The sequence below is a fragment of the Nasonia vitripennis genome (genome assembly GCF_009193385.2).
Source record: "Nasonia vitripennis strain AsymCx chromosome 1 unlocalized genomic scaffold, Nvit_psr_1.1 chr1_random0003, whole genome shotgun sequence".
Lineage (NCBI taxonomy): Eukaryota > Metazoa > Arthropoda > Insecta > Hymenoptera > Pteromalidae > Nasonia > Nasonia vitripennis.
Window position 1 is genome coordinate 2,008,570 of NW_022279589.1, and position 14,612 is coordinate 2,023,181.

Below are 14,612 nucleotides of genomic sequence, written 5' to 3' on the forward strand. Positions count from 1 at the left end.
AATTGACATTAGAAAAAATTATCTTAACCAAACTTGAATTTTGTCACTATTGTAATATATATTTTCACCAAGTGACGTTAGGAGCGAGGTGAATCGCGCTAGTATCCAGAGTAGAAAGTAAATCCGGTTTACCTTAGTTTTAATTAAGCCGTGATCAGGCTCGCCTGAATGAAACTTCAGGCGCTACATCAGGCATAAGACCCCGCAACAATCCGGTCCTGCTAAAATACTTACGTAAGATACTTACCTCTCACACTGCTCAAAGATTAAGTAGTACGAATATATTTATTAAGTTTGTTTACTGTGTTGCAATATCTATGTGATTGAAATTTGATAATAATATGTGATTGTTTCATATTCTAGATCCTTCTTTAACTTGTCTTTTCTTCCTATTAACATGTTTAAGGTGCTTAATTTTATATTGTACGCTATTGTTTAAACAAGTTAAAAAAAGTCATTTTTTCGTTTTTCGTAATAGCAGTTTAATTTTTTGGAAAAAAGAGCTTATGCTTGCTTGAATTTACCATAATATTAGGATGTCCATGGAAATTTAGTTGCAATCGATATTTTTTGTATAATGCTTAGGGTCGTGGAGAGCAGGTCGAAGCACTCTACAGTAGATAAGTCTACATTAAGGATCTCCTGTACTGTTAATTTATCTTTTCTGCTTAGCGATCTAATATTCTTAGTTTTTAAAAATAACTGGATGTTATTGTGTCTTAAAATTCTTACCAAAGGTCGTGAAATCGTGTCCTAATACATAGTGTAAATATTTTTTAATTATTCTGCAAACAAGAACTTACGCTTGCCTTATTTCAGCAAATCAATTTTATAGTCATGGGAATGCAGTTACAATTTATGTTCTGGATAATGGTTGATGATTAATACATGTCGTGAAAATCGGGTCAAGATAGATAGTGTAAAAATTGTTTAATTATTCAGAGAACAATATCTTACGCTTACCTAATTTCAGCAAATCATTTGTATGGTCATGGGAATGCAGTTGCAATTTATATTATAGGAGTAATGCTTAAGGCCGTGAAAAACCGGTCGATATATTGTGCAACGGTTAAGTTAATATTCACGTAATTCTTTTAATTTAAAAATTCATATTGAGTGCCTTTTTGTTAGTTAGCGATATATATTCCTATCAATTACGACTGTTTTTTTCCCATCTTGATTTCCATATATATAGCTAACCAACAAACAGGGACTTAGTATAAACTTTTCAAACAAAAGTAGAACAAAAGAGCTTTAATTTAAGCCCTGAATGTTTAAAAATGACAGACTGGGTCGACAGTTATGGGGATTTTAAAAAAGCAAAAACGGCGTAGGCTTTTCTTTGACCTAGTTATTTGAGATTATTCATAAATATGTTCATAGGTAAAAATGCTCATAACATTTGACCCATGCAATCATTTTTAAGTATCCACGGCTTAAATTAAAGCTCTCTTATTCTATTTTCGTTTGAAAAGTTTATACTAAGTTTCTGTTTGTTGGTTAGCTATATATATGAAAATCAAGTAGGGGAAGCAACAGTCGGAATTGATAAGAATATATATAGCTAACTGACAAACAGGGACTCAATATAAACTTTTAAATTAAAACCGGTATTACGGAAAACTGATAGTGCTACACAATATACTATTTTTTGCCAGCTTTTTTCCAGCTGGTCAAAAAAAAAGTCACTTCAAGCCCTCATTCTAGATCTAAATAAACGCAGAAATCGTGCATGTGTTACAAAAATAATATTTTATGTTCATTCTATTTTGATTTTCCTGCTTTGCTTTTACGAAAATAAACTCACTATATAACCGGGGTACTTTATGATTGTGAGACTTTTTGCTTCTCACTGATTATTATTATTTTTTTTTAATTTTTGTCTATTCATTTAATAAGAGAATTACTGGAAGCTGCCATATAATTGATGATTATAATAAGGAAAAGTGTCCAGTATGTTTTCAAAATTATGATAACAACCTAAAATATTACAATAATGGAACGGAATATACTATTGATTAGATTTTAAAATTAAAGCTAGAAGTATATTATAATTTTGACGTGGATATACTACTACAATTGATAGACTAATTTTTACCGACTTACCTACATGCCCTCTACCTTTCTGAATTGTAATACAAGGTGCAAAAAGCAAGTCAAATTATGCGTTTTCATCTCTTGATAACACAGTGCCTTACTAAAAAAATTTCATCTATTATATTCTAGATTTTATTCAACATATTTTACTTTATTGCTATTAATAAAGTTATATTAATTTTTACTGTTCGTATTGAATAAATAAAAACGCGTGCGCCAAACTGCATACATCTTTCGCACTCATAAAAAATAGTATGTACAATTCGTGTGGCGTTGGCACAATCTACTATTCCGTTTAGAAAAATGTTAAAAAGCGGAATAGAATGAAACTAAGTGCCAAGGACTTGGCAGCGGTATTTTCTTTTGTCTCATTAAAAATTAAAATGATGAAATTTTACATTAATATATTTGATACAAAAAAATATAATTTATGAATATTTTATTATTTTAAAACATACTCCACAACAAAACAACTAATGTTGATAGCGAGCGAAGCAAGTGTTTCCCTGGTAGAAACGTTCACGATTTTAAGGCCAGTTTTTAGCAAAAAATCATCATACTAGTCGGGAAATGCCGAACAAACTGCCCGGAAAAAGCGTTTATTTTACGCACTTTTACTACCCTGAAACTGGGCAAAACTGGTGTATTTCTAAAATAAAAATATTCATTTGATTATTATAATATTTCTTGAGCAAAATACTATCTGTCTTTTGTAAATTACGAAATCGCCAATATAAAAATTTCATAATCAGTCATTATTTGTTAAAAAAAAACTTTTTATATGACAAATAGTTACAAAATTTCTAACCTAAAAGTATGAATAAATTCAAATGAGCGTGATAGGTATAATTGGAATAGTGATATTGGACTCATTAATAATATTTCGAACTATCAGCATATGCAGCACAAAAGATGTCGAACGATATTTTTTACCTCAGGCAGATACGATGGTAAGTTCAGTCAGTAAATAGGTGCCACAGTCTTAGTAAGCAGTATTTCATAATCCATTATTATTATGCTATCTGGGATGTATTGCAGCTAGATATCTGAATTTTTTGATGGATATTGGGTAATTTATGGCATTTGCGTATGCTAGTTTTTAGATGAGAGCAAATTAAAACTTGAAATATAGGGAGTGCGTTGAAAACCTCTTATAACTTTTAAAAGTGAAAATTCTTACTAATGCACTGGGATGAGAGAGAAAGTTATTACAAGTTTCTACATGTAAAAATACACTAGAAACCAAAACTATGATTGGCTAGAGTTAGGAGATTCTCTGTGACAACCATAACATGAAATTTCACCCGGAAAATGGAAAATTCTCATGGGCTTCGAACTGAGAAATCGAACAAAAACAGTTGAATAAAATCTGCCATGGTAATTTATTTCTAAATAAGTTAACAAATATCTATACAAAAATTTAGACATGTAGCTGCAATACAATGCAGATGGCATAATAATAATGATTGCCTGAGGTTACTGAAAGTATAGGTCCTATTTTTTACTATCATAACTTTATTAGATATAAAATGATGTTTGATGTCACTTAAAACATACTCAATAACTTTATAAGTGGTCATTAATAAGTCAATACCATTTCATATTGAAGAATGTCAAATAGGTTATGTACAAGCAACGTGTGTGCAATCAAAATTTTTGGCCAGTTTTGCCTAGTTTTCATCGCGAAAAATGCGCGAAGAAAACTGGCCATCACTCAGCGACCGGACTAGCCGGACCAGTGAACATTCTACCAGTGTTTATGCTAGTATATATTATAAATTTTACAAATGAGTATTTTTTTATATTTTTGTTTTACATGTGTTTATCAAATTTTAGAAAAATATCAGGATCAAATTCCCAATTTCTGCCACGCATTGTTGTACATTGTCACGAATGGCAAGCAGGGGTAGCATTAATAGCTTTACGCACACGACATATTGACGTAGCTACAGTATTTACAACTCATGCCACACTTCTTGGTAGATATTTATGTGCTGGAAAAACTGACTTTTATAATAATTTAAATAAGGTAAACTAAATGTATTGATTGATATTTTTCATTTAATGTAATAGTTATAAGTAAAACCAATTATGGAGTTATTCTTACTAATGTGTAATAATAATTCTCTTTTAATTATTAGTTCAATGTTGATGAAGAGGCAGGGAAGCGACAAATATATCATAGGTACTGTATGGAACGGGCTGCTGCTCATATGTCACACGTATTCACTACAGTATCCGATATCACTGGACTTGAAGCTGAACATTTACTTAAAAGAGTACCTGATATTATAACCCCAAATGGATTAAATGTGAAAAAATTCTCAGCTTTACATGAATTTCAAAATCTTCATGCAGTAAATAAGGAAAAAATACATGAATTTGTTCGAGGACATTTTTACGGGTACGTATGAAATAAGTGCCGGTCTAATGTATATTACGCATTACTAAACATATAATCACGAGTTTTAATAATTTCTAATTTAATTAAATTGTTTATTTTGAGTAAAAAAGACTCCATTTAATCAGCACGTTCGACAACAAAAACAGTAAAATTTCTATTAGGGAAGTCGTTATAATATTTTAAATACTACCATGCCACATTGTGTAAATCTCATTTAGGATCTGTATTAACACCAACGAATATAGACCTGTATAGAAGCACCATGCTAATGGGGGCGATGGATCCGAGATCTGTAGTTTCATCATCTCCGCGAGATGGCACCTATTGCTAATTTCTATCATGCTATCTCTCTCGCACTAATGGCGCGATAAACTTGGCGGAGCTTGTAACTAGCTTAATATCTAAAAGATTTTTACATAAAATAAAGCTGGTAATACCCCTCAACCCGATTTTTATTTAATTGTTGTTAAAACGTAAATATCTAGTAAATGTATGATTGCATAATTTCATGAACTTCGCATCAGAAAATAGTAAATATCTGTAGTTACATTAATTGCAATTAGTAAATACAATAAAAATATATAAGAAAAAAGCTCGTATAAATATTTTGCATAATGAATTAAATTTAAAGTGATATCGTAGAATAATGTCAATAGACGCTTTGAAGATTAGCATATATACGTAATAAGTGTCAAACTAAAACTTAAATTAAAGCTTAAACTAAAGTTGAAATTATAATAAAATAAACTTAAGCTTAAACTTAAGCTTAAACTTAAACTTAAGCTTAAAATTAAACCCCAAAGGGGGGCGATGATCATGTGCGACTTTCGATCTTACAACAGTAACGTCGTCGGTAGCCGTATGGTTAAGGCGTTGCGCTAGCAATTCTTATGCTGGGGTTCGAATCTCATGGTCAACTTTTTTTTTCTCTATTTTTTATTTATTTCTCGTATTTGCTCTAATATTTATAATAAAGAATTTTTAAAACATTAAAACGTGAAATACTTTACCTTCTCTTTCTTTAAGTACAAAAATAACTCGCTCTTTGTTAATATTAGTTTGAAAACATTTAAAATAATATAGTATCAAGGGGCGCGGTAGCGTCTTGATGGCAATATAAAGTATACAGAGAATACAAAATTTACTTCAAACTAATATTATTCGATGGAAACCAATCGGGAAGGTGGCAGAGTTGTCTTCCATCAGGAAAAGGATAGGTTAAAAGGAAAAAAGGTATAGGAATGACAATGTTGACACACACACATATATATATATATATATATATATATATATATATATATATATATATATATAATCTAAAATCCATGCAATTATATCACAATAAACTTTATATGCACTAATACCACAATAAACTTTATAGGAAATATAAAAAAATTACTTATTGCATTAATTGAAAATGTACTAAACATGCTTGAAAATAAATTGAGAGGATTATATTTAAGAAATAGATAAGTAAAAGTGAATCTAACTATATATAATTGAAAAATGTACAATCTAATTATATTGATTTAATAAATAAATAAAAGCAGTGCTTATTTTATTGTAAAAAACATTACCGTTTATCGCAAATTCATAGGATTTCCACTAGAAACAAAACATAAAAAATATACTTGGCTGATACAACACAATAAGCAAATAAGCACTTTGATTATCTTCGAGATATAAATGTTAATGTAGAAATTACAGTAAAAAAGTTTAAATATACATTTTAAAATAAATGTGAAAAATACTTTTATATTCTCGAAATGTGCTTATTGGTGACTTAACTTCTGCAGTTTGGCGTTCGGCTTGTTACCAGCAACAGTACGTTTTCGAGATTTAGAATCACGCGCGTCCCAGTTCATCCATTTTAATTTGTAAAAAATATGTACCCTTACAAAAAAAGCTACAATACGTTTTCGATGCGATTTACATGGCTCGTCGATGCTAAAAAATTCTGGATAAAATATATCGACCTCTGATGTTATAAATTTTATTAATTTTTCAGCAAGACTTTTTTCGTGACAAATAGTTTCAAAATGATAATTAAAAGTAACGTAAGCTTTGCTTATAACGTCATTAAAAAAATCTGAAGGAACACAAAGATTACCTAATTGATTATTACTATTAAAAACTTTGTATGCTTTAAAAAAAATTAAAAAATCGTTATTTTTTTCGAAATTTTTATTGTCTCTTGTGAAGATAGATTTACAGTCTGAACATTCAAATTTTGCAAAACATTTAGAAAGTATATAACCCGCTACATATTTAACCGAACAATCATAAAGTGATGTTGATTCATTAACGTTGACTTTATCTAAAATGCTATCGCGTTTCTCTGCAAGATTCTCTAAGCTACTGTGTGAACTAATAATCGGATCATTTAAATTTTCTACTAGATTATGCATATCTTTAGACAATATTTCATCATCAGGTAAGTCAATATGATCATCGAGTTCTGGAGATGATTCGCAATCAGTGTCAGATTCATTATCTTTACTGATTAACTCATCACCTTCTTCACTCTCACGTACATTGATTTCTTGAGTATCTGAAATATCATTACTAGTTGAAAGCATGTTATCGTTAGTCGCAATGTCGTTAAAAGCATTACCAAGAGCTTCTGTAAATCCATCATTTTTTTCGATATTATCTGTTGCTAGTAACGGTACTGTTCTATCAGACTCACAATTAGTTGACTTAGATGCTGATCTTATATTCGCGGACACGGTATATTGCAAATTATGCCTCAATTGCATTGCCGTCGGATTTTGGCAGTGACCCGCACGAGATCTTAAAACCGCGAACAAATTTTCAAGCGGATCTTGATTTAATCGAGATGTCAAAAGATAAAATCCACCGTCTTTTTTCATATCCTCCCATTGCAAAAGAATACTATTAACTGTTAAATAAAAACCATCAAAGCATGGGGGATTATTTTTTAAATCTTCGCAATTCCAAGTTTTTATGAACTCTAAACTATTAGCTAAATACTCAACAACATTATTGTTTTGATTTGCCAGAGGACGGCGTAATGGATTTTTATCTTTAGGGCTTGTACTATTCAAACAATCAAACAGATCATTAACTTTTTTAATAAAATTACCCGTGGCAACACTGCAAGGATTATTTAATTTGCCTTCTGTAACAAAAGAAGCGGTCAACACAGCCGATGAAATTGTATTACTAAAAATTTGAGCGGCTAAGCTAACATTCATCAATTCAAATGCACTAGGATCCAAATGTTTTTGAGTTAATTTAAGCGCGGATTTTGAAATACAATTTTGTTCTCTAGCGTGTAATTCTCTTAAAACGCTCCAAGAAACTTTACTATCGTCAACTATCATTTCGTGAGTTCTAAAATTGTTACGAAGACATTTAAGTAGATGAGGAGCATCGTAATTAAAAAAAATTCTACGTTCATATCGCATAATAAAAGGTTTCTCTTTAGTAATTTTTAAAATATTCACAGCAGATCGATTTGGAGCACCCCCATCGCAAACCATTGATTTTACTTTAAAATCTGTTTTTTCTACAAAATCCAATACATCCAAAATAATTGTAGAAAGTTGAGTACCGCTAACGGCGTTATGCGAAATATAGTAAACGATAGGTTGTCTCCAATCGTACTGTCTTCCCCTTATCATAAAAACTAAAACATGATTACCCGCTTCAGCACTACGACCGTGTTCACCTAAATCCATAAATCCTTCTACGTAATCTTTTTTCGAATTGTACTCTAACCATTTCTTAATACTCATCTCATCCCACATTAAAACACATTCGCGCTCTTTAAGTGACATCGATTCGCCTTTAGCTTTTAATAATTGAGATAAATTTTCCGATTTTCCCGGAGCTAAATCTATTTCATTAACCCATCTTCTAATACTAGTTACAGAAGGCAAAGCAAATTTTTGTTTCTCACGTAAAAAACAATAAGCTTTAGGAGATGTATAAAACAACTGTAAAGCAAATTGTTTTTCATCGTCTGACCAAGCTTTCTTTCCTTTTACATGGTTCGCCTGCATTTAAAAAAAATCTAATTGTTTTTTATTCAACTTTTGATAGTCTTTAATAATATCATCATTTTCTTTAATTTTTAAAACTTTTTTATTCAAGTTCGCGATCTTTTTGTTTTTATTTTTTAAAGATGTTTGCAAATTAGTGATTTTACTTTTATATTTTTGTTGTTGAGTAATAGCGGCTTTTTTATACAAGTCGATGGATTTTTTACACTTTTCATCTTTTTTAAGTAATTGTTTAGTTAATGAAGCTACTTGTTCTTTCAATTTTTTTAATGAGTTTTCAAACGTGGATGTTTTAGTGGTGTGAAAAGAATTGTCATCGGTGTTAACGGAATCTACTTTGTGCTTAGCTAATGAAGTAGAACATGATGGCTCATTTAAATCGATTAACGCTGGCTCTAGATTAATTAATGTTGTCGAATCAAAATTTAAATTATCATGAGATAATCCATCATTAATAGGCAAATCCACCTCATGAGTGACATGTTCATCAACTTCTTGAGAGTCTTGTAAAACTGCATCCGACAGATATTTTTTTGGAACTGCAGAATTTTTTAATTTTCGCGTACCTGCCTGATCTGTATATGCGACATCGTCTACTGCAAAATGCAGAGAGCAAATGCGCTTATTGTCTAGCTGCTGCGTTGTCAAGTCAATCAGACTGAAATTTCCAGATCGAAGAATCCATTCCGACCGTCTACAAAATTAGGATATTGTTACGATAATGTAAAACCACTCAACTTAAATATTTGCGTACGAGTCATTAACGTATATCAACTCTAATAGTAAAACTAGAAATAAGAAGTTGGTCCTACCGAAACTGTATAAAACGATAGGGTTTAACAATAGACCAATAATGGCTGTTAAACTATTTAATAATTTACTTCATGAGCACAATTATAGAATTCAGTAATATGAGTCTAGACACTATCCTTGTAATGTATTATCTAATTTTAATTAATGTATGAGCGGTAATTTAATACTAATTAAGTTTGTTAATAGTTTTATACGATAGTTTTAAGTTCTGTTAGACCGATCCACGTACAGAGATTCATTTCTCTCTGTGGGTTTGCTTAATTGTAAAGTAAATGTATACTAGTGGAATAAATAAATAAATAAAATTTGTTTATATAGATAGTTAAATTTTTTGCCAACAAGATAGTTAAAATAAAAAAGTACGTGACTTTTTTATATTGATTAACAAAAAAATACATTCGTAGTGGACGTATCATTTTACGTTTGTGCAGTAAATCATTTGCTAATAAATAACCAAAAAATGATAGAATACATAGTCAAAAAACCAATCTTCAAGAAACAATCCCAAACTATAAATAAATAATCACACATCACGCGCTTAAAATATTAATAAGACTATAAGAAATGTAATTATCTAAGAAATGTAAACAGATGTAAAATCTGTACAAGAAATAAAGATATTACTACTATTAATAACACTATACCAATTAATAAATGCACCTTTTTCACTAAAAAATACAACAATAATAATTAAAATATCTTGTAATCATTAATTATATAAAAAAAAAAAAAAAAAAATGGGGTGGATTCGAACTCACGATCTTTAAATGTAGCAAAATATACGAGATCTCCTTTAACCGCTCGACCACTAATTCATTGTATATTTTTAAATGTGAAAAAGGTACATATTCATTGGAGGGGGTACAAAATTTATTTTTATTTTAAATTTATATTTAATTAAGCTATAGCAAAAAATGATTTGTTTATAATAATAATATATAATTAAATAAATTGTACTATAAAATTTGCATTTAAATATAACTGGAAACAGTGATGTGCAAAAAAGGTGTAATTTATTTTAAAAAATGACAGTAAATACCAACATGCATTGCCTCAAAAGAAAAACGAAATCAGTGTTACGTAATAATATTTAATATTTTATAAAAAAAATAGATAACCGTAATTAATCCAGTGTAAAATAAAAATCAATCACTCGGTGAAACAATTTTCAAAAGCACCAACGCCATGCAAAAACGAAATTCAGAAAATAATTCTTTTTTTAGATATGTTTTAACAAACATTTCATTCAACTTTTACCTGGGATTAATCTAAACATGAAATAAAGTTTCCGCAAAATTCTGTAATTCAGTTTGGTCTAACTGAAATGAAAGCAGTTTATATATATATATATATATATATATATATATATATATATAACGTTCCGTTACTATCTTTTTTATTGTATTTGTTGACGTAAGTAACAACGATTGTCTAGTTAAAAAACTTACCGTATCTCATCCATGGGAAATCGGTGAAAAGTCAGTCCAGGATTTTTCGCCTTTGAACTCTCGCAGTCGCTGTAAACACATCTGGTTCGTGGAGGTGGCATGATGATAACCCCCAAACAGTTTTTTCACCGATTGAGTACAGCACAGGTATAAATACAATCTCACAGATTGTTAAACTAAATCGCGCTATTATTATTTATAAAAACTAGACACAATTTTATGCAAAATAAATGTTTAGAAACTGCGAGCAACTCGTCGCTGCATATAGCATTGATTATAAGCTCTTCGCGTTATTTACATAGCAAGATCGAGCGGGAAACTGGTACGTGCTGTGTTTTCGTGGTTATTATCTTAAGAGAAAATTTTATCTTACCAACTAATAGTTGTTAGGGGCATAAGGGGTATATAGAAACATTAAATAATCATTTTTGTATTGTTTATATAATTTTTTATTGTAAAAAATACATAAAAACACATATCTTCAAATACGAGCTAGCGCATGCGCGCTGAGTCGCGGGAAAATAATATGTGGCGGCGCCAAACGGATGGGTAACAGAACTAACCGCCTGTTACCCAAGATTCTGTCCCCCCTTTATAACCCGTGATGGTTCTTCTATACTAGGTCTATATTCGTTGTTAACACGTTTACCTAGTCGACTTGTCCAGGGAACTAAATTTGGAAGTCCCTAGCATCGTTTGGCCGTGCCTCTGAATACGGCGCTAGCTACCTATGTCAGTCAAGGACAACAGAGAGAGAGAGAGAGAGAGAGAGAGAGAGAGAGAGAGAGAGAGAGAGAGAGAGAGAGAGACATGCAGAAAACATCGTTAAAATCTTAAAGAGAATCTACATGCAGTGTGCACGTTGGATTACAGTCAACCTGCAACAAATTCGCAAAACATTTGACATTCTCTTACGAAATAAATGTTCAGAAAGGCTATAGCCGGGTTACTATGGTGAAATGGCCCCCTTGGAAAATGTATATATGTTATATACCATTCGATGGGGGATAAAAAAAAACTCCCATAGCCAAATTTTTAGCTCTCTGCCTAGTGCGCATGCGCAGTAACGTCGATAAACGTGTTTTTTTGATTTTATTTTTTTCTAAAGTCCCTATAGGATAAAAATTTTTTTAAAAATTCACATTGGTGTATTTTTATGTCATGAATAACTGCAATTTTTTTGGGATTACATAACCTCAAATATCGGATCTAAAAAAATTATTAAAGTTTTCAATCGATATTTTGACCCCCTTGTTTTTGAGGTGCAACTTTTTAAGTAGACTTTTTTTGTGTACTTTTTCCCGTTCTTTACGATGGCACTAACGTTTTTTCCTTAAAAATGGTGGCACAACTCGATTTGAGCCAAAAACTGATTTTTTTGCCATTTTTTCACGTTTTTAGCTGGTTATGTTACAATTTAGTTACTAAAGTGACTCCTTTTGAGTAGTTTTGCATATCTTCCCATGAAAACATAATCAAATGAAATATTTTGTTCGCTCCAAGCCGTATTTTTTATATTATCTTACGTTTTCAATTATGGTCTTATCAGAGTTTGAGGTAATAAAGGGTTTCTCTCTATATATAAAAAGAATATCGCCGCTGTCAGTGTCTGCTTTTCTCTTTAACCTAAAAATGCCCTCATTTGAGTGATTTAACGCCGAAAAAGGCCATTTTTGGTACCATGTAACCCAAAACTAACCTAAAAATGTCATAATGCAAGGGTTTTCACGCAAAAAAGCCTGTTTTTAGCTAAACATAGCCTTGAAATCGATCGTTTGAGGGTACTTTTGGCGTCTTGTGGTCTTAAAAAGGCCATATTTGGCTTATCTGCCTCTACTTAATTGATTATTCAAAATCTATTGACAGTAATAATTATCAGGTAAAAAGGAATTGAAGTTAAGTATGTTCAATTCGTACAAAGTATAATTTATTATCTTCATAGGCTATTTAAAATAAATTATGGAACGTATACAAGTAGCTTTTTAAAAATAACGAATGTTCACAATAGAAAAAATGATTCACTCATCATTGTCACTATCTTCATCAATACACACTTCAATTTGATCATTAAGAAACATTTTAGACAGAATTTCAGCTGGTCGTATGATTTTTGATAAATATCTTCCATGTGAAAGATAATAGATTATGGCAGCAATATGCGCACAACATCCTATAGTACGGTTACCGTTAGCACAATCACAACAGTGTCTTAAGATGCTAGAATAACCAATACCATTTGGTTTATACTCAACGAAACATTTGTATTGTTTTCTGTTAATATGCCTGGATTGAACTTCAAATTTGAGAATATTGTTAGTCTCTTTTGAATATCCAATCTTCAAATTATTATCTGCGTCAAGCATTTCCGCTAAGTAAGATATTGTCTGTTTAAGCTGATATGTTCCTGTAAACAGAATTTTCAAATCTTTTATTGTTAATTCAGGAAAGTCTGGTAAATCATCCGAAGTTATTATTTTAAATGGTAGTTTCCGACAACTCCATCTTTTGTCTGCTACTAAAACTGCTAATGTATTTTCAACATTTTTTCTAGATTGCATAGCACTAAATATTTCATCTTGCATGTCTTCATCAGAATCTAGGCGTTTGCCAAACAAGTTATTTAAGTAGCAAGAAATTTTACAATAAGATCCAGTATTTTTCACCATTTTATTATCAAGTTTGTGATCTAATAACCTATATTTTTTCTTTTGAACTCCGTGCACTGCTTCAACAACCCATCGCAGTTTTGTCGTGAATCTTGTTTCATTTGATTCTTGCGTAGAAAGTTGAGATTTTGAACCTTTGAGTGCAGGCATCAAAACAATATAACCCATATTTTCTAATTTTTGTTTAATGTCCCTGAAACCTCTATCCAGTATAAAAATGTCCCCTTGGCGAAGAAGTTTCCGTAAAATATTCTGCTTCTCTTCCAATATTTCAATCAGTATTGTAGCATCATTTTTATTTGCAAGATATGGACCTAACTGGTCAACAACATAACCATTAGTAGTACATATAGTAAATGGTTTAGTCAGAGGAACTTTTTTTTGGCCTGAATAAGATTTTCTTTGGTACTCGTTATTAGAGCTTTTTTCATGCCTTATATAAGTACCATCAGCAATCAAAATAAGTTGTTTACCAGGATGTAATTTCTTTGCCATATTAGAAGTTTGATTTTCAATCAATTCATTTCTGTCTACATTTTCTAATCCAAAGTGTTTTGGTAGTAAATCTTTTTCGAAAGATAATAATACTGATTGACAAAAACGAGATAATTGTTGTTCGCTTTCAATGTCAAATATTGTAGAGATGAGCGAGTTAGAATTCCCAGAGCGCATTTTGAATAAAAATACGACAATGGCTTGTGTCGCTGTCCTTACACAGGAATTCTTCAGAGAAGTGAGTTGATCTTTAAGATAATTAATATTTTCCCACGTTAATCCCATAAAAACTTTCAATTTTTTTTCAGGCATGGAAAATTCAGCTACTGTATCTAATAAAGTTTCGTCTGCTTTCATTGATAATTGACTCAAAAATTGTAGTAATTCATCAATATATACCGTACTTGTAGTGGAAAAAATATTAATTTTATTTAGTTCATCTTCATAAAATCTTTTTTTAATTAAATGTGTGCAACAGCATCTATTGCCATGTGGAATAAAAACATTCATTTTACTATAAACTTGAATTCGGGCCTCTAAAGGAACTAATATATTATTAGTCTGTTTTTGGTACCCACAAACAAAGCAATATTTATGTGCCGCAATCGTCCTTTGAATAAGTAATTCCGTGGTTGCTCGTACTTTTTGTTCCTTTATTGTG

General features: G+C 30.8%; 1 protein-coding gene across 8 annotated transcripts in view; it reads left to right on the forward strand.

The window, feature by feature from the left end:
* Nucleotides 1-14,612, forward strand: part of LOC100119226 (glycogen [starch] synthase) — a 489,541-nt gene that overhangs the window by 215,330 nt on the left and 259,599 nt on the right. For all 8 annotated transcript variants that reach the window (XM_032601246.1, XM_031930050.2, XM_032601245.1 and 5 more), the window contains 2 exons: nucleotides 3,934-4,126; nucleotides 4,239-4,501. In XM_032601246.1, coding sequence (XP_032457137.1) covers nucleotides 3,934-4,126; nucleotides 4,239-4,501 — 456 coding nt within the window. The remainder of the gene's footprint in view (nucleotides 1-3,933; nucleotides 4,127-4,238; nucleotides 4,502-14,612) is intronic.